The sequence below is a fragment of the Panthera leo genome, chromosome D2, assembly GCF_018350215.1.
Source record: "Panthera leo isolate Ple1 chromosome D2, P.leo_Ple1_pat1.1, whole genome shotgun sequence".
Classification (NCBI taxonomy): Eukaryota; Metazoa; Chordata; class Mammalia; order Carnivora; family Felidae; genus Panthera; species Panthera leo.
Window position 1 is genome coordinate 19,275,063 of NC_056689.1, and position 20,082 is coordinate 19,295,144.

At 45.7% G+C, this 20,082-nt stretch overlaps 1 protein-coding gene and 1 long non-coding RNA gene across 3 annotated transcripts in view; one reads left to right on the forward strand and one right to left on the reverse strand.

Moving 5' to 3' along the window:
• LOC122201865 overlaps positions 1–1,939 on the reverse strand; it is a 49,172-nt gene extending 47,233 nt beyond the window's left edge. The window contains exon 1 of the long non-coding RNA XR_006194353.1: positions 1,698–1,939. This is a non-coding gene — a long non-coding RNA (uncharacterized LOC122201865). The remainder of the gene's footprint in view (positions 1–1,697) is intronic.
• LOC122201859 (liprin-alpha-4-like) lies at positions 1,870–19,827 on the forward strand. Of its 2 annotated transcripts, none has more exons than XM_042907820.1 (3): positions 1,870–1,954; positions 3,263–3,357; positions 19,218–19,827. In XM_042907820.1, exons 1-3 carry the CDS (start codon positions 1,906–1,908, stop codon positions 19,374–19,376), a joined length of 303 nt encoding a protein of 100 aa, XP_042763754.1. In that variant the 5' UTR covers positions 1,870–1,905; the 3' UTR covers positions 19,377–19,827. The 2 variants fall into 2 exon arrangements, 1 of the variants encoding a protein (XP_042763754.1); XR_006194348.1 differs by lacking the exon at positions 1,870–1,954 and adding an exon at positions 1,961–2,419.
• The last annotated feature ends 255 nt before the right edge of the window (positions 19,828–20,082 follow it).

The window sequence follows — 20,082 nt, forward strand, 5'->3', positions numbered from 1 at the left end:
AGAGAATTAAAAGCAAAAATGAACTATACGGACCTCATAAAGATAAAAACCTTCTGCACTCCGAAGAAAACAATAAACACAAAAAAGGCAACAGATGAAATGGGTGTATTTGCAAATGACTTATCAGACAAGGGCTACTGTCCAAAAACCTATAAAGAACTCACCAAACTCCACATCTGAAAACAATCCAGTCATGAATTGGGCAGAAGATATGAATAGGCACTCTTCTAAAGAAGACCTACAGATCGCCAAGAGACACCTGACAAGAGGCTCCTCATCTGGCTCTCAACACCACTACTCTTCACGGAAATACAAATCAAAACCACACAGAGATTGCACTTCACATCAGACTGGGGGAAATGAAAAAATCAGGATACTATAGATGCTGAAGAGGATGGGGAGAAACAAGAAACCTTTTGCATTGTTGGTGGGAAAGAAAACTGGTGAAGGTTCTCTGGAAAACTGTGGAGATTCCTCACAAAATTAAAAATAAATGTACCCTATGACTCAGCAAAAGCACTGCTAGAATACAGGGGACTCAGGAGTGCTGGGGCATAAGGGACTGGCACACCAATGTTTATAGCAGCATTTTCAACAGTAGACAAATGATGGAAAGAACCTAAATAGCCTTCAACTGATGAATGGATGAAGAAATGGTCGTTTACAAACATAATTGACTAATACGTGGCAATAAAAATGAAATTTGTAGCAAAGTGGATGGAACTGGATGGTGTTCTGCCAAGTGAAATAAGACAGAGAAAGACAGATACAATATGTTTTCATTCGTATTTGGATGCTGAGAAACTTAGACCAGGGGAGAGGGGAAAGGGGGAAAAAATTTACAGAGAGGGAAGGAGTCTTACCGTAAGAGTCTTAAATACTGAGAAAAAGCTGAGGCTTGATGGGGGGTGGGGGAGAGGGGAAAGCGGGTGATGGTCATTGAGGAGAGGATGTGTGGGGATGAGTACTGGGTGTTGAATGGAAACCAATTTGACAATAAATTATATTGAATACAAGAAAAAGGAAAAGATGCTCAAAGTCACTCTTCATCAGAGGACTACAATTAAAATCCACACTGAGATGACCCCTCACACGGGTCAGAGTGTGCCATGTGTGGGCAGTCAGCACTGCTGCTTTGCTTGGGACACAGTGTGTCTTCCAAAAGCGACAAGGGGGGGGGGGAACTCGCTCTTTGGGAAACATGGACAATCAGGAACAATGAGGCTCCACCGTAGCCCAGGGTGTCCCGAACCTGGCCCATCGGGGCTCGTACATGTACATCGGGGCTTGTACATCGGGGCTCGTACATGCTCTGGAGCCGCTCTCGGTGGCCAAGGAAGGGGGTGAGGAATAGGCTTGGAAAGAGCACATATGTGGGTTATGATTGCATGGAAACCCGCCCATGCATCTTTTGGGGGGGTGTTTGGCCTCTTGCCTAGTTTTTTAGACAGTTTTAACAAACGTGAGAGGAAGCTCCAGAGATGTCACACACATTCCTGCCCTCACTGCTGCAAAGTCTCTCCCAGGAGCAGGTATTCGTACAGCCCTCTGAGGCGAGGCCTTTGTTAAAACCCCAAAACTTTGCTGACGTGTGTCCACGCCCAAGGAGCACGGCTGAGATCGGGTTCTCTTCTGACGTTGTACCAGAGTGCGTCCGGGCGGGTGTTTGTTGATGAGTCTCCATCGTTGCAACTTACCACTGGATGGTCTTCCTGCCCTGAGGCAGCTGATTCTGTGTCTGCTGGCCCCACAGCCCATTTGCCAGGCAGAGAGGTGGGCGGGAGGAGAGTGGGCTCCTGAAGGCAGTAGGAAGGCTCGCGAAGGCTCCTGAAGGCTGTAGAAGGCAAGAGAAGTGCTCCCTGAACGTCGCTCTTCTCGCTTGCTAGATAACTTCCAACTACAAGGATGTCACCTTGGGGCTCCTGCTTCTCAGAAGGCGTCCCCATCGAGGCAGGTGAGTTCTGCAGAACACCTCGACACAAGGACTCCCGCAGACGTCACAATGCCAGCCATGAGAAGCCGGGTGGCTCAGGGCCCCCTGGTTCTACTCATGCTGGGACAGCATTTGGCCACCCTCGGGAGAAAGTACAGACTGTCCATGTGGATGCCCACAGGCTCCCATCAGTCATGGTGGCCGCTTTCTGGCGGCGGGTTCGGTGTGTGGGGCGCTCGGGGGACCGTAAGGGCCCTTCTCACTGCAAGAGGCTGCCTCTGGGAGGTTCTCCCGGTGCCTGCCTCAGCCGCTACTGTGGTGTGAGAAGTGTGCCGCCTGCCCACGCCGAGGCTGTCGCAGACCGTCCCGCCTTGTCTGTTACTTGGCCCCACACAGGCTGCACATGTCCTGTCCCCCGAGGCGGCTTTCACGAAAAAAAGTCGACTTAGGCCCTCCAGTCCTGTGGGCCAGGCCCTAGAGAGTTTGGTGAGCTGGGGAAACCCTATAGAAATTGGGAAGTTGAGGAGAAGGGGAGCGTGCCCTTTTTCCCCTGGGTCAGTGTTTCTCAAACTCGGTGGTGTCGGGACATTTGGACATCAGGGGATTATTGAAGGCCCCAGAGAGCCTTCGAGTGTGGGGGTTGTGTCTCTTGATCTCTACTGTGGTGAGGTTAAACCGAGAATTGAAGCGGGCGCCTGGGTGCCTCTCTGTGTTAAGGGTCCTACTCTGGCTCAGGTGATGATCTCACAGTTGATGGTTTAGAGCCCCATGTCGGGCTCTGTACTGCCAGCTGCCAACCTGGACTTGTCTCAGATTCTCTGTGGCCCTCTCCCTCTGCCCCTCCCCTTCACGTGCCCTGCGTCTCTCTCTCTCAAAAACAAACATTAAGGAAACCAAACCAAATCCGAGCATCTCAGATGTGATGAATTCACTTAAAGACAATAAATTAGTACTTATTAACGTACTCATACCTTTCATGGAAAAAATCCGTACATTTTCAGAACAACACTGTGTAGAAGCGTGGCATTTGCTTAGTGCAAGATCTTTATTCTTCCAGCTGCTTCTGCATTCAGTGTCTTGTGGCCAGTGATGTTTAGGAAGGTGATGTGGACTCCCCCAGATGAACAGCTGGAGGCGAGTAGGGTGTGGCGGTAGCTCCTCTGGCGTCTGGATGCTCTTTCCTGACTCCGCACTCAGATGGGTGGGGCTTCCTTGCTTCTCTTGGGGGTTAGCTGCCCGCACAGAGCGGCCTAGTTGTGTGGCACGCGGTGGACGTTTGGAACATCCTAGGCCACTACTTTCAGCTGATCTTCCATATTTTTCACTCAGCGAACACATTCTTGGAACGACCACCTGGATGTGAAGAACTGGAACCTTACCGTGCTTCCTACCTCCTGCTGACTCCCACCGAACGTCCCCCAAAGGTAACCACGGTCTTGACTTTCACCGGCAATTGCTTTGGCTTGTTCGTCGCTTCATGTTGAGCTAACCCTTGAGCGCTGTGTGTGCGCAATGCACCTGCTTTCCTTGTGTGGCTCTGCTCGTCCTCCCTTGCTGTCAAAGGCCTAGTGAGTGAGCACGGAACGGTTTATTCTTCCTCCGGTGGGTGTTCCGGTTTGTGCAGAGGCTGCCTGCAGATCCACATGCATCGTATTGGGTTGCCTTGGAAGAGCAGGTCATGAATGGTGGCGCGTGTGTCTTTTCCCCACGAGCAACAGAGTGAGGGAGCTCCCCGGTGGCTCATCCCTGGTATTGCCTTTTCTCTTGTGTTTGCTCTTTGCTGGGGCTCAGGTGTTGGGAGGTGTGGAGTATTCATGCTGCTCCCGTGGGACCCAGGAAGCAAGTGCTTCTAAGCCACTTGCATATTTCTTTTGTCAAATATTTGCCTTTTGCAAGCCACTTTGTGATAGTTTTGTGTGTTTTTTGTTTTGTCAAAAGAGGTCTTTCTATGAGTGTGGAATATATCTGTGAATGGCAGAATTTTTCATATTCTTGTGTATGTCTGCCTTTCATTCTCCCAGTGTTGCCTTTTGTAAGTTTCTTTTGTTTCTTTCCAGTAGTGTGACCATTTTCACTTTTCTTGCCTTGAACCGGCTAGGGCCTCCAGTACAGTGTTGAAAGGAAGTGGTGAGAGTAGGTGTCCTTGTCTCCTTCCAGATAGTAGAGAGAAGGTTTTCATTATTTTTGTATATATTTTCTAAAGTTTGTTTATTTATTTATTTAGAGCACATGCATGGGAAGGAGACTGAGGGGGGAAAGAGAGGATTCCCAAGAAGAGTCCACACTCTCACCTGAGAGTCTGATGCAGGGCTCAAACCCATGAACCGTGAGATCATGGCCTGAGCTGAATCAAGAGCTGGAAGCTTCACCAACTATAGGCCACTCAGGAACCCAAAGAGTTCAGTATTTTACCACTACATATGACACCAGTGGCGTTACTGGTAGAGTGGTCTATCAAAATTTGAAAATTCTCTATTTTTAATTTTCTAAGATTTAAAAATCATCAATGAAATAATGACTAAATTTTCTGAGAAGTGTTTTGTGCACCTTTTGCAAAAAGAGATTTTCTTTTTAATGTTTTGGCTTAACGTAAAACAACTCTTGACCTTCTAGAATAAGCAGAACCTGTTGTCTCTTTTCATTGGATTCCATTCTCTTTTCATTGGATTCCATTTGTAACTATTGTGCTTCGGATTCTTGCATCTGTATTCGAGAGTAGTGGGTGTTCACTTGCACGCAATTTTGCTGTCTTTCCTGGGGTTTGAGGTTAAGGTCCTGCTGGCCTCCTAAAACGACGTAGGTAGGAGCACTCCTTGTGCTTTCCCAGAAGAATTTTTTTGTATGTTCTTTATTTTTGGGAAAAAGTGATAGGCAAACCTGCTGGTGTTAGGTTTTCCTTGAGAGAAGGGATTTCATGGCAGATTGCTTTTTTAAGTGGAAACAAGATTTTTCCGATTTCCCATATCTTCTATTTTCTAGATAAGGCATTTTGTTTTCGAAGAATTTGCTCAGACTTCCCAAACTTACCAAGAAAAAAGTGCAAACTGGTTTATAATATCCTTCTTATCTGCAGCATATGTTTTGATATTTACTTTAGTAATCCTTGATAGAGGTAAATCGTGCTTTGTCCCTTTCTCAGACAACCAACTTTGGCTTTTTTGATTTCTGACATCTACTCTTTGTTTTCTGTTGCACGGATTTTCTGCCTTTTATTGTTCCATCTATGTGGTGATTTCTGTCCTTTCTTGTAGTTCTAGAAAGACATCCTTCATTTGATTTTTAGCCTTTGTTCTTTTCCAGTATGTGTATTGTATTTGCTTATTGGTGTGTTGATTCATTTTAGAATGAGAGCATGAGCAGGGCAGAGGGGCAGAGGGGGAGAGAGAGAGAGAGAGAGAGAGAGAGAGACAGAGAGAGAATCTCAAGCAGGCTCCTCACTCAGTGAGGAACCTTGCTCGGGGCTCGATCTTGTGGCCATGGGATCAGGCCCTGAGCCAAAATCAATAGTTGGTTGCCGAGGGACTGAGCTATCCCTATGAGTCTCCCTTTAAGCACACTTTTACTGATCTCACAAGTTTTGATAAGCCAAATGTTTATCTTTTATGTGAAACTATTTTCTAACTTTCATTGTGGCATTTTTTTTTTCTTAATTCATCACAATGTTTAGTAGCATAACACCTTGATATTTTGGGATACTTTCTCGTTCTCTCTGTGCGGATTTCTAGCTTAATTCCATGAAGTTATCTGTCTCAGTGTTTTGGTGTGGTTATAACAAAATACCATAGACTGGCTGCCTAATAAGCAGAAGAAGCTTCTTTCTTATAGTTGAGGAGACTGGGAAGTTCTCAAGGTCAAGGCGTCTGCAGATTCAGAGTCAGGTGAGAGTCAGCTTCCTGGTTCATCAACAGCTTGCTTCTCCATGTCCTCCTGTGGTGGCAAGGGTGACAGTGCTCTCTCAGCCGCCCATGACTGGTCATCACCGGAAGTCTCCCTGTCTTCATACCATCACTTTGGAAGTGATGAATTTTGGGGGAAATTGAACTCTTCATTGAATGCAAGCCCTAAATATGCCCTGCAGTATTTCAGTCCTTTGAGATGAGATGACTTTCCTAGTGTCCTAGCATATATGAGTTTTCATGAACTGTTCTTTGGTCACGTGAAAAAAATATTTATCGGTAAGATATGCAGTATTTCTATATTTATAGGTTAGATGAAGTTTGTTAATGACAGAATTCAGATTTTAGTAACAACTTTAAATCAAGTAAGTAATAGACGAGAATGAGTTTAATACTACTAACATATCACAGTGTTTAGCTACTGTGAGAAAAAACTAATGAAAGATTTTGCATTCTCTTTTATGTTTTCTTTAAAATGTGGTGTGCATTTTATACTTTCTATACATCGCAGTTTGGAGGAGCCTCATTTCAAGTACTTATAATAAAGTACGTGACTGCATTTTGGACAGCCCCGTCCCACTCCCTTGATTTTCCTGTTGTTGTCAGTTCTGTCCGATACTGAGAGATGTTATTTCGAGTCTCCCATCGTGCTTATGGATGTGGCCCTTTTCTATATTTGTCAATTTTTCTGCAGTTTGACATTGCGTTATCAGTTATATGCAAATTAGTCTTGTTTTCTTGGAAGATGGAATTTTAATCGCAAATTGTTCCTCTTTTTCTCTAGTAGAGCTTTTTGCTATAGAGGGTATTTTATTGGAGGGTCCCAGTGGCCACATCAGTTTTCTGTTTGGTAGGATTTGCCTGGCGATCTTTTACTTCCACCTGTCAGTGATCATTCGTTTTAAGGTGTAACTTTGTGACCAGTGAATGCTTAGTTTCCTTTTAATGAATTTGATAGTCAATCTTTTGCTTGGAGTATTTGAGTACGTGTGACTGCTATGTTGGTTTACACCTACCATATTACTAGTTTCTTCCTGGTCCCACCTGTTATTTGTTCTTTTGGCCTCTGACCTTCCATTAGAAATATAAGGGATTTTTATCAACTGATGAATGGATAAAGAAATTGTGGTTTATATACACAATGGAATACTACGTGGCAATCAGAAAAAATGAAATATGGCCTTTTGTAGCAACGTGGATGGAACTGGAGAGTGTTATGCTAAGTGAAATAAGCCATACAGAGAAAGACAGATACCATATGGTTTCACTCTTATGTGGATCCTGAGAAACGTAACAGAAGCCCATGGTGGAGGGAAAGGAAAAAAAAAAAAAAAGGTTAGAGTGGGGGAGAAAGACAAAGCATAAGAGACTGTTAAAAAATGAGAACAAACAGAGGGTTGATGGGGGGTGGGAGGGAAGGGAGGGTGGGTGATGGGTATTGAGGAGGGCACCTTTTGGGATGAGCACGGGGTGTTGTATGGAAATCAATTTGACCATAAATTTCATATATTAAAAAAAAGAAATATGAGGGATTTTTGAAATGTACACGTATCTGGTAGGTAATTGGAATATATTTCTAGAGGCTGGTGCATTTTAAACTGACCCCCGCCTGATTCAGGACTTGGACTGCTTCCTTGACACTGCCGTCTCATTTTTCTTTTCTTTTTTTTTTAATATTTATTGGTTTTTTGAGAGAGACATAAAAAAGTGGGGGAGGGGCTAGAGAAATGGAGACACAGAATCTGAAGCAGGTTCCAGGCTCTGAACCATCAGCACAGAACCTGACACGGGGTTCCAACTCACAAACCGTGAGATCGTGACCTGAGCCAAAGTCGGACATTCAACTGACTGAGTTAACCAGGTGCCCCTGCTGTTTCCTTTGACACTTGAACCACGGTGAACACTTTCACCTTTTTTTCGGTAAAATTTTAAAGTTTTAGATAGATTTTGGCGTAGTTGTCATTGTTTTGTGTCTTTAATGATTGTTAAGATTTGTTCTCATAGCCTTTCTGTTGGGACGCTGTTCTGGAAGCCTTGATTTTTCCTATATCTGTCAGAGACTAGGTTTCTTTTCTTTAACGACGTGTTTTAATATTGTTTTTAGTTCGTTTGTGTAGTTGATTCCTAATCTTAGTTTTTTGTTTGTTTTTTCTCTTTTTGCTTTTGTTTTGCCTGGAAAATATCTTTACCTTGTCTTCACTTTGAAGGTTTTTATTAGGTAAAGACTTCCAGGTTGGTGGTTATTTTCATTCAACAATTTCTAGATGACAATCCATCATCTGGCTTCATTTGCTTTCTGGAAACGTGAGCTGGTAGTCTTGTCCCATGGAAGGCGGTATCTTTTACCTCTCATGACTGTTAACATCTTTTTGCCTCAGGCATTCTTTGTGGAGTCATTGTCATGGTTCTTTTAGGAGTTTTGGAAAGTTTTGATTCTTTGTAGGGATCTGGTAACCCCCATTCTGTGTTTTCTCTACTTTGAAGGTTCTCATTGGACCCTTCAACCATATTTTGTGTGTCTTTTGGGTTTCTCTATTGATTTTTTCTCTGTGTATGGTCTAGATAAATTTTTACATACTTATCTTCCAGTTCACTGTGGCTCTCTTCACTTGTGTTTAGTCTGATATTAAGCCCACATAGTTCTTAATCTTACTAAAATTTTTTTTTTTACTCTTATTTATGTTGGAAAGACAGAATTTGAGCAAGGGAAGAACAGAGAGCTAGACACAGATACCGAAGCAAGTTCTAGGCTCTGAGCACTCAGCACAGAGTCCAACGCGGGGCTCAAACTCCCGAATCACGAGATCACGACCTGACCTGAAGTCAGATGCTTAACCAAATGAGCCATCCAGGCGCCTAGAGTTCTTAGTTTTAGCTCTGATAATTTTTAGGTTTAGAATCTGTTTTGATTCTCTGAAAATTTCCCATTTGTCAAGTAGGCTTGTTGGACAGTTGACCTTTGCATCCCGTATTTCCAGTCGGTGTGTCTCCCTTTGGTCTCTTTCTGTTCTTTCTTCTTTTCGTCTATAGGATGTAAAACCTTGTTTTTTAAAATGTTTATTTATTTATTTTTCAGAAAGAGAGTGAGAGTACGCGTCGGGGTAGAGGATGGGAGGGGAGCGTAGAGACTCTTGAGAGGCTCCATTCTATCAGTAGAGAGACCAACACAGGGCTCACACTCACAAACCTGGGTCGAAACCAAATTTTGGTCACCTAAACGAGTAACCTGAGCTATCCTCGTGCCTTTCCCTGTTTTTTTTTTTCTTTTTTATTAAAATATATTTTTTTAATATTATTTATTTTGAGAGAGAGGTAGAGACAAATCTTGAGCATGGGAGATGGAGACAAACAGGGAGACACAGAATCCAAAGCAGGCTCCATGCTTTTCAATGTCAGCACAGAGTCCGACACGGGAATCAAATCATAAAACCGTGAAATCATGACCCGAACCAAAGTGGGATGATTAACCGACTGAGCCACCGAGGCATCCCTTTTCTTTTTTCTTTTCTTTCTTTTGTTTCTTTTTTTCATTTCTTTTCATTTATTCTTTTTCTTTTCTCAATTTCTTTTTTAAATTTTGTGTTGGACATTATGGAGAAGCATAGAGGCTCTTCGTGTGCTTGCTTTTCTTCAGCCTTTCATCCCACACACACTGAGTGTGATGGTTATTGAGCTCAGTCAGGCCTGAATGACTTGTCACCGGTCCTCTGTCTTTGTAAGGTTCAGTGTGAGCGGGGCTCAAAATGTTCACCACCCCCGTGTAGTCCTCCAGGATGTCCATCTCGAGGCCTGGAGTGTCTTCCAGGACCCCTCTTTGGGGCTTGGTCCAAAAGCCCAGGTATTTTCTCCGCAGCACAATGAGATTATTGAAGGCTCAGCTTCTCAGGCAGTGTTTGCCGAGTGCCGGGGTAATTTTCTGTACCTCCCTGTGCTGTACAGTGTTGGTTATCAGTGATTTTCTGCTTGTCTGTTTTGTTTCCTTTCCTGCTCATTGGTATATTGCCTCAAATCCCTGAAGAAATTCAGAATCCTCACATGTCTTGAGGGAGAGAGAGGACTCTGAACATTAGTGTTGGCTCAGCGGGCTTCCCTTTTGTTGGGGTCTCATTCCTTCCAGTTGTGACTACCTCAGTGTCTCCTTGATGCCTTCCTTCAAACATGCTTCAGATTGAAATCATCTTTCCCAGTTCATGACAGGTTGACTAACAGAATATTCACAAGTATAAGAGCAGGCGGGGAAGAAAGAGAAGTCATAGTAAACATTTTGCTCAACAGCATTTGTTGCAGGAGAAAACGAAACCCTGTAATCCTTGCCTAGTACCCGTCGTTCTAAAATGGTCAGTTTGCTCATCCTCAGCCAGCGTCCATTGAGTGGTGATGTTGTGTCTCAGGCCCCCCCACCCCACCGCCGCTGCCTTCCTCCCCTTTCATGTGCTTGCCCAGGGCAAGCATTGCAGTGACGGGCTGGATGTGGCAAAGCAGGACGAGGAGGTGGATGGGGTGACACTTATTCTGTGAGTGTTTGATCAGTTTTGGCTTTTTAAAAATTTTTTTGGTAATATTTATTTACTTTTGAGAGAGAGGAAGTACGGACAAAAGGGCAGAGGAAGGGAGACCCAGAAACTGAAGCAGAATCGGGATGAATTGCCCCTCAACTGTACAGTGCAACCCCGACAACAAGGGTTTCTGGGTTGGTGCACCTGCATCATCTGCACAGACACAACTAGGCACCCTTGTTGAGCCCCTTTATGACCCTGCACCATTGTGGTAGTTGGGATCTGGCATCTGTGTTCCTCGGAGTCGAAGGTGGAGGCACATCTGAGTTTATCTGAAAGAATGATGCAGTTAGGAGGAATTGCTTACTTGCGCACTGCCGTTCAGGAAAGGCTTTTTCTGGAGAGGTCCATCAGCATCTGAGTCTAACAGAACATTCTCCAAGCAGTCTCTGGGGCCAAAAGCCAGAATCAAGGAGAAACGTGGCTTTGTTTTAAGCTATGGAAGGGGAAGTGGAGTCAAGTGAGGCACCAGGCCGCTGGTGTTGGGCAGAAACTTTCCCGTAAGGAATTTGGTATTCAGAGAAGGGCCTTGGGTCATTGTGTCCTCAGGGGAAAGGACTGACATGATGTTAAAATTTTTAAAAGCTGGTGCTGTTACTGTGTGGATAGTGTGTTGGGGGGTGACACGACTGGAAGCAGGGTAGACGCCATTGGGTAGTGTGGCTCCTATTGTGTGGGTTGAGCTATAAGATTCGTGCTTTAGGCAACAGGTACAACCGCCTCATATCACCCATCACATAAAGCACAGGACAGTTTGTGTCTTTATACCCTACACAGAACTACGTAATATTGAAAAGCAATGTGTGTAATAGTTACCTGGGTGAGTACAAGGCGTACACTAAAGTGTTCACCTGTTTATTGAGTGCATGGCAGGTACTGTTCTAGGTGCTGAACACTATGTGCTGCAGGTACCTCACCCAAAGACGTATGTGGTTATACGGAGAGCAATAGAAGGGCATGGGAGTGTGTGGTTTGGTGGAATAGGGGGAACGTGTGCACAGTGCTGCTGCAGGATGGCTGATTTTGTCACGAGTCTGAGTCACTCAGAATCGGGGAGGAGATTCTTCTTGGGAGGTTCGGCTGCCCTGAATTCTTCTTCATCCACCCCCCTCTGTCTCTTGGACACCTTTCCGACCGCCTCATAGTGAAGCTCCATCTGGGTGGGTTGTCGGCTCTTTGAGTTCCACATGGGCCACAAATCTGCAAACATCTCTGCCTCCTCTTGTGAACGTAGCAGCTTGCTACCTGGTCCGGTGGTCAGAAGCCAGGGAGATGGCTTTGCCTCTTTCCTGCTCTTCCCTCTCCCTGCTGGTCCCTGGGTACTCTGTCATGGAGCTTGCATGTCTCAGAGGCCATGTGTGAGGTCCCTGGAGATCTGTACCCTGTCTTCACTTGGGTGGACTCGTGGAGGGACCGAGTCCTGCAGTCCTCCCTGCACCTGCCCCACTCGCCTCTCAGCAGCTTGGCTGTGTTGGGAGCGCCTCCCGCTGTGCAGAGATGCCGACATCCTGCCCCATCCGTGTACAATACGCCACGATCTCTGAGAAGACGGCCTTTCTTCTGAAACTGTGTCCTGCCTGTTGGCCCTTTGTGCTGGCTTTTGCTGAGCAACTTAGTAACTAACTCTTTTGGGGAAACAGGTTTGCTTTGTGTACAAGGAACCTCCAAATTACTCCTATTCTGTTCCTGGGTGGCTCAGTCGGTTAAACAGCCAACTTCAGCTCGGGTCATGAACTTTGTGTTGGCGAGGTAACCCCCGAGTCTGGCTCTGTGCTAACAACACAGAGCCTGGAGTCTGCTTTGAATTCCTTGTCTCCTTCTCACTCCGCCCCTCCCTTGCTGCTCTTTGTCTCTGTCTCTAAGAAATAAAGAATAACATTTAAAAAATTAAAATAAAAAAATTCTATTTTACTTTTTTCTGTTGACGATGGTAGTGCTTTCTCCATTTTTCCCCACGGATGACTACACAACTGATCCTAGAAAAACTTGGTTCTCGGTTTTAAATCCTGCCCACAATTGAAAATCCATGTATAACTTCCTCACCAGAAATCTTAAGTGTTCAAACTCTCCTGTTGTCCAGAAACCTTAGTAGAAACACAAAAATTTCATTAACATTTGTATGTTTTATGTCATATATACCATATTCTCCGAGTCGAGGAAGCTATGGAAACAGTTACATAGAAAACAGGTTCACAGCTCTGTGCTGTATTCATACCTAAGTTTTTTCTCCGTTTTGTTTCTAGGATAAATTGTCTACCAGAACTCGCATCAGTGTTGGCTTAGGTTACACACTAAGCTGTTTTTAAGTGTATCTCCAGAACTAGTCATCAGAAATGGAGGAATTAGAAAGATTCCTGTATACTTACATTGTTACATGCGTAACCATGCATTAACATTCAAGAGTGACTACTTCATCATGATTGCTTAATGTAATCAGTACGCTTGCTACCTCATGGCCTAGGAGATACAGGGGTGAATGAATTGTTATAAAGCTTTTCTAGCCTGCATTTTACAGCCATATTCCTAATAGAGTCTGAACACATTGTTGCATTACCAAAAAGGCCTGTGAGAGTAGGCTGAGAGGCATTTTCTCCAGGCAGGTACAGAGACAGGCATGCTACAAGGTAATGTCATTTTTTGAAAGACTACTTATGGAAAACACATTATTCGTTTTATATCAGATCTTATGTCCCTTATGTCCGTGTGTGGGTAAGTTGTCCAAGTGCACAAAAGTCTCACACACGATGTTCCTGCTGAAAAACCCTTAGGTGGTAGTGACACACGTGCGTCTCGGGTGGACTGGCTGCATGCTCCCTCGATTTTCACGCACAGACGTGTGCATGGCAGGTGAAGAGATTCACTGAGCTCCTTGGTAAGGATTTGCTGTCTGGAAAGTGAGGGTGGGTCTCACAAATGTCCTGATGTGCAGACCTGCATGGGGTGGGGAGGACCCGCTGGATGGGGCAATTTTGGGTCTCGGGGCCTGGCTGTATGTGGTGGATGCGGGCAATGTCTTTGCAACTTTTCAGGAGGGCCTTCCTGGCTCAAGTCTCCATAGACGGCTGGCTGGCTTTAGTCCCAGCGCCCTTGTCATGGAATGGTCCATGTGGGAGAGTAGCTGAGACTCTGCCGGATCACATCTGGTGGCAGCAGGCTTTCCAGCGATGGCACTTCCATTCAGCTTTCCTCGACCTCTGGGTTTTTCACCAGATCTCCTCTCTGTGCTGTCTTCTGTGACATCCTCTGGGTTTTTCTCTGCACTCGACCTTCTTTAGGATACACATTTTGAATCTCTGCATCCCCCAAACCTTTTTCGTATTTTTTTTTTTTTTTTACCATAATCAGAGTCTCATTCTTGAGTTTCCAGATAGGCTGTGACATAGGTCCTGTGACCACGTCATTTGGACAGTTTTCTGTAGCAGGGATTTCTTTATTGTGTTGGCCTTGACGGAGTTTATAAAAACATCCCTCGGAATCTTCCTTTCATATATTTCATCTGAGGTTGTTCTCTTTGGTAGCAATGACCGTCCTTCTTGTAAATGGCATTTGTCATGAGCTTCACCTGTCCTCGTGGCCCCTTCTCCGCTGGTGTACTTAGACTTGCTGCCCTCCAGAGCGAGTGAGCTGCCAAGACACGTTTGATGGTGACCCGTGGGGTTCTGGGTGGCCAGGACATTGTCCAGTGTCAGTGGAAATTTAAAGGACAGTCCCTTGCTTTCAGCGTACTTCCTGAGTTGAGGGACAGAGCCGGGATGGAACTGGTCCAGGGAAAGGGCTCTGGTTGTGCAGCCAGACCACTGGCCACTGGCACTTGTTGCCTTCAGGACCCTGGGGTGAGCTTCCTACACAGGGCCAGTCGCCCTGATCATACCCAGCCTGTGTCCGCTCAGACGGTAGCTGCTTCACCCCTTCCTACCCAACATCATTGTGCTCACTTGTCTTTTTCGTGAATAAATGTCCTTTGTGGCAATTTCCCCCCGACAGGGCACCTCCTTCTGCATGAAAAACCTGTGCAGGCAGCCATGGTCTCCTCAACTGATTTTCTTGGGTTTTTCACTGTTTGTGTTGGAGTGGTTGACATGTGGTGGACTGTAGTCCCTTCTTCTCTGCAATCACCTCTTGGGCGTCTGGGAAACCGTGTACTTCCTCTTCGTGGTAGAAGCTGCTCTTCCTATCCGTCTTGACCATTCTAAAAGCCAAACCCCTTTCTAAAATCACCAAGCTATCCTGTGCCTGCATTGAAATATTCCAGTTTTTGGTCATTCCCTTCCTTCTGCCTTAACTTGTGATGTCAGGACTTGTCTTTCCGTTTGAGTCGAGATTGCACGTGTGCCCGTCTCATAACATTAGTACCCCCATAGAGATGCCACATCTTCAACATGAGACAAAAAGATGTCTCACAAAAAGCCCCAGGTTTTTCAGGTGCTGGGATAGCCGCAGCGAGAGCTTCGAGAATTTCCCTTTCTTTCACGCTGGCCGGCTGGCAGCTGCAGCTGTGGGCCTCAGTACATGTCAGGCCATTCAGCCTTTTCTTGTCATAACATGATTCTTCTCTGCATCTCGGGAGCACGTCCAGCATCCTTACGGACACATCAGACGGGTCCCGGGGTGTAATCCATGGTTCATGGTATTACGCTTAACACGGTGACAATTACCCAGGAACCATGAGATATCACGTTTCCTGTGGTGCTTGATTTACTGGAGAAATGAAGGGCTTACCAAGAGCTGATTAGCAGATTCGTGCAACACTTGACGTGACCTCAATAGCAACAGGAGGTGGTGCACACTTTCCCCAGAGGACAGCGTCTGCTACAGCTCATTTTATGCGATTAGGACTTAATCCTGAATTTCCACTTTTGTTTGCCTTTCTCTTGACTGCAAATGGCATCTTGTGGGTATTGTCTGTTTCAATGCACAAGTTTTGGTAAGTTTTATCTTGTTAGTTTTTTATATGTTTTCGGGTATGAAATGCTATAATAGCCTAGTATCTGCGTATATTTCATGGATTCAGACCTCCCTTTTAGTTACTATTTTTTGATATTTCGAAGCTGCTCAGCTCATCTGCCAGCCTTTCCAAATGTCACACATCTCCAGAAAAGTTTCCAATGAATTTATTGGAACAATATCTCCACATGGAAATGGGTTTGCACAGTTCTACATCAAGGGTCAGAAAGGCTTCTGTGGGTTCACCTTGTCAAGTCAGATTTCAAGGAACGTGTTCAGTTCTGTGGCAAAATTCCCATTGATTTGTAAAGGGTTAATTTATGAAGGACCTTGAAGAATGTCACCTGTTTATACACAGATTTTCTAGAATTGCCGAAGTCAACCACTCTTTATTTGGAATTTCAGTTAAGTGAAACTTTATTCCATTTGTCCTATAGCGAAAAAAACCTCTGGGGCGCCTGGGTGGCTCAGGAAGTTAAGCGTCTGACTCTTGGTTTCAGCTCAGTTCATGATGTCATGGCTCACGGATTGAGCCTTGCATCAGTCTCTGCGCTCGATTGACTGGAGAGTGTGCGTACACCTCCTTGGAGCCCACATGTATGCCATGTCCTGGGTGGGCGCACAGTATTGACGGAAGAAAAACCCCACGCGGTGTTGTAGGCCCTGGCATCTCTCAGAAATCCTTCTGCCAGAAAGTTTCCTGCTTGACTAAGGAAATAAGTCTTAAACTCTTCCTTTCGTCGAGTCGTACTATCATTTTTGAAGAGTCCATTCTGTATGGTTGACTTTGAGCCAGTTATTCAGGCTGTCAGCAGCTTTTGAGTCCCGGTGCCTTTCCCCATTGCCGCTCCACAAACCTGCTTGCCAGACGAGGCCAGAGGCTGGGAGTGGGCAACAGCAGATTTCCTCTGTCATAGACCTGCAAGGCACCTGAAAATATCTCTGTCCCATTGAGTCTCAGTTCCTACAAAAATCCCTGGAACTCCTGTGATTGGTGAGGAAGGGACTTATGTGTGTGTGCTACTTGAAGGTTGTGGGTGATTGGAGTAGGGTGAGTGGACTCTGGAGAACCACGGAAGCCAGGTGCGCTCTGGCTAACGACCCCCTCTGTTTCTCCACTTTTATCCCGTTTCCAACCCCAGGAGTTTGCAGGACTCACTGATGAGCTCACCATCTGCAAGGAGGAGCTCTTACAGAGAGAGGAAACCACAGAAATGAAGGCAGAGAGAAATAAGACCAGGGTCAGTAGGCGCCGTGCCAGTGTATTTACACACAGGACACCATTCTCTCCCTTGGTCCACATGTCCCAGTGGAGTTGGATGGGACCCATTTTTCTCAGACCTTGTTTGATCTGTGAGGAAAAGTAAGGCTATTTTAACACAATTGCTTGGGCAGCTCCCTACCTCGGAATTGAATTTAAAGGATTCAGACTTGGTTTTGCATTTGGTGAACTTAAGGCCCGGAATTGAAAGTGTTCTTGAAACACGGATTCTTTTTGCCTCTCCCGCTAGCTGCTGCTAGAACATTTGGAGTTCCTTGTCTCCAGGCACGAGAGATCTCTCCGGATGACGGTGGTGAGGCAACAGGCGAAGTCTCAGGCTGGCCTGTCCAGTTAGCCGGAGATGCTCATGGCCCTGAATTCTATGTTCAGGAGCCACAAAACGGAGGAAGAAACGGTGTGACTAGCCACAGCGGTTCTTGACTTGTGCACATGATGTGTGTGATCAGGCACACATTGCGTGTTTGTGTAACTGGAGTTTCCTTTTAAGCTTCTTGAATTCTTGTCAGACCTCTATGGTTAAAAAACAGCGGTTGGTGGAAATGTTGTGCATATCGATTGGCTGGTACAAATTTCATAGTGTACTTTTTTTTCCGGGGAAGTTTTCTCTCCAATGTAAAATTGAAAGCTGTTAACAAGCAACTGTGTGAAAAAAAGCAAGCGAGAAAGAGCTTACCAGTATTCCCTCATGTTATATGAGGCGAAGGGGACCTTAGGGTAACTCTACAGTAAAGACTAACGAAAGTCTTCTGAGAGCAAACTCAATCCCTTTGTTTCCAAGTGAGGAGCAGTTACATGTGGCACAAAGGGGTATAGTTTCGTTGAAGATATAAGGGCCACATTCAGAGTTCAGCTCCAGATGTCATCACAGGATTTGATTGGAGGGGTTTCTTTTTTTCCCTTGTTTTTTTAAACAAGACTAGCGGTGGGGCCCGTCCCTTGTTTCCCTTTCTGGCTTTCAAAGGTGAAGAGCTAGAGGAAAGAGCGCCTGGCTCTCCTCTCCAGTCTCGTGGTCAAGCTGGAAGAGAACCTAGACACCTCAGGGAAGGACCTCTTCATTTCTGAAGAAAAGAACACCAAGTTGCAGCGAGATGTCCGTGAAGTCGGTGGCATTTGAAATGGCCACGCCGTCATCGAGCTAAACGTGGGGTGTTTTGTTCGGTCTTTGCCCAGTGTGTCCTTCATTTCCCACGGGTTTGAACTTGTGGAGTTTGACAGAAGTAGCAGCAGAACGGAACGTTACTCCGGGGCTTGGGCGGGCCGTCTCTCCATCTGCGTGGTTGAATCTGTCCTCCCTGGGCTCTCCCCTGCTGAGGCCTGGGGGGCAGGTGGCGGAGTGCCATCGGGTGTGGAGTGTGGGCCATCTGAGCTTGGCCCATGCCGTGCTCTCGGTCCGTGTTGGGAACACACTCGGCACGTAGGAACCAGCGTGTTGGTCTCAACTCGCTTACGGGGGCACGACCGTGAGAGGGCGGCTCTGCCGAGGGGCCGTCACGCCTGCCTCTGCCGCCCTGCCCTCCTCCCAGGGGTTCCGTGCTCCTGGTCGTGGCGGTCAGAGTGAGCGAGGGGCAGCCCGCTGGTCCTGGTGTAAGGTCATGGAGGAGTGCGGCCGCTTCTGCACGTGTGGTCGTCGATGGGAATCTGATCATTGTCACAGAAACTAGTAAGGGTAGGATGGTTTCCCTGTGCCTCCTCCTGTCACTGTGAGCTGCCCTTTGTGGACAGTCCCCGCACACCTCACCCCCAGCCCAGCAATGCCAACTCAGGAAGACCGTCTCAGACCCTCGTGTATGTACACATGCAGTCTGTTTAGTACCTTAGTGTAGGTGAGGTCATGTAAGAATTGAAAACAAAAGTATTTGCAGAAATTATATAACCCTTTCAGTGGAGTTGTTTGGCCAAGATGGGTGGAAACCCCGCAGCTGAGTTCAATATGCGGAGAATTCAATCATTTCTTAAGACTCATCACTTTCACTCTTGAGACTGCTGACATAAATTGCCTAGTAAACAGAAGGCTGGAAGAGGAATCTTTCGGGTGGTGGACAAGAAAAGCAGGGCAGAATGTTCTTGTTCCATTTGCAGTGTCAGATACCATGTGATACAGTTTTGTTACAGGCTAAGCTACAGATGACTACCAATTATATGAAAGGTTGAGTTTGGTTTCCATTTGTTAACACCACTGCTTCAACTTTGTGGTAATTGGGTGAGATTTCATCCACCCTTTTCCCGGAAAAATGATGGTTGTCTTCTGGTGTGTGCCTCCAGATGGAAGGCCCTGTACTGTGGAAACCTCACTTGTGTCCGGAGGCAACGAGGGAGGAGATTTTATGTCCGGGAGATTATATTATTCGTTTGTCTTTGAACACATCGGAAAGAATAAGCCTGGTTAACTGAGTGGTCAAAATCCCAAGCAGCTTCCGCATTGTCTGCGCTGAGCCTTACACGGGGCCCCAACTCACAAAGCGTCACCGGCTGAGCCACCCAGGTGCCCCGAGGATGCTACTTTTCTCTTTGGAAATTAGGATTTCACCCTGTTTTTCTGTCTGGAGTATATTAATGTGTCGTACACTAATTCTTTCCCTGTCTTTCCTCTGAAATACCTGCTGTAGGCCATGGCCCAGAAGGAAGACATGCAACAGAGGATCACTACCTTTGAGAAGCACTGTCTCAGGGCACAGCATGAAGCCACTTGCCTGCACGACCTCAAGGATAAACTTGAAAACGAGATCGCAAAGAAACGCTCTCTGCATCATCGTTGGTTGCATTGAACTTCATTCCTCTTTTGTTAATTACAAATGAAGTTAAGGACCTAGTCTCAGTGTAAAATTTTCAGGATGTTAAAATCTTGTGTTGAAAAACGGGGTTACTTCAACGTCATGGGAATCTTTCAGATGTTATGTAAGCATGTTATGTTGCTACCCTCATTGATTCCTTCTTATGTGTTAACTGCACGTTACACTTTTGCTTGTTAGCACTCTTTCCAAAAGAGCGGTGAGGGGCCAGGAATTTGTAGGCAGCCGACCGTTTTGGTTAGTACTTGAGATCGGGGAGAATATCAGGTGCAGAAGCATAGTCTGGCTTGAGGATGCAAGACCCTGTCTTTTGGGAAGCCGCACGTCTCTTCCTTGGTTGTCTCAAGTCATCCGGCAGTAAAAAGGAAAACCTCATCCAGCTTCTTGGAAACAAAGTTTGCCTGGTGTGTTTATAAAATGTGTCAGTAGACACAAAATGACAATAAAAGTGAAATATTAGGAAGCCATTAAAATGACATTCAGGAATGCTGTTTGAGAGCACGTAAGGTGTTCCAAATCATGACTGTAAAAGGCAGATCGTGAAATACGATGTATACAGCAAGTAATTTATTTATTTGAGGGTTTTAAGGCATGATATCCGGTGAGTATACACACGCAAAGCTAAACTCAAACAGAAGGAAGAATTTTGTGGGATTAAATGTTAACCTTGCAAGAACCTCAC

Coding starts and splice junctions, on each gene's coding strand:
- LOC122201859 (XM_042907820.1), top strand. CDS start 1,906: ATGTCACCTTGGGGCTCCTGCTTCTCAGAAGGCGTCCCCATCGAGGCA. Junction 1,955..3,262: donor AGGCGTCCCCATCGAGGCAG/GTGAGTTCTGCA, acceptor TTTTTCACTCAG/CGAACACATTCTTGGAACGA. Junction 3,358..19,217: donor CCACCGAACGTCCCCCAAAG/GTAACCACGGTC, acceptor TACCTGCTGTAG/GCCATGGCCCAGAAGGAAGA.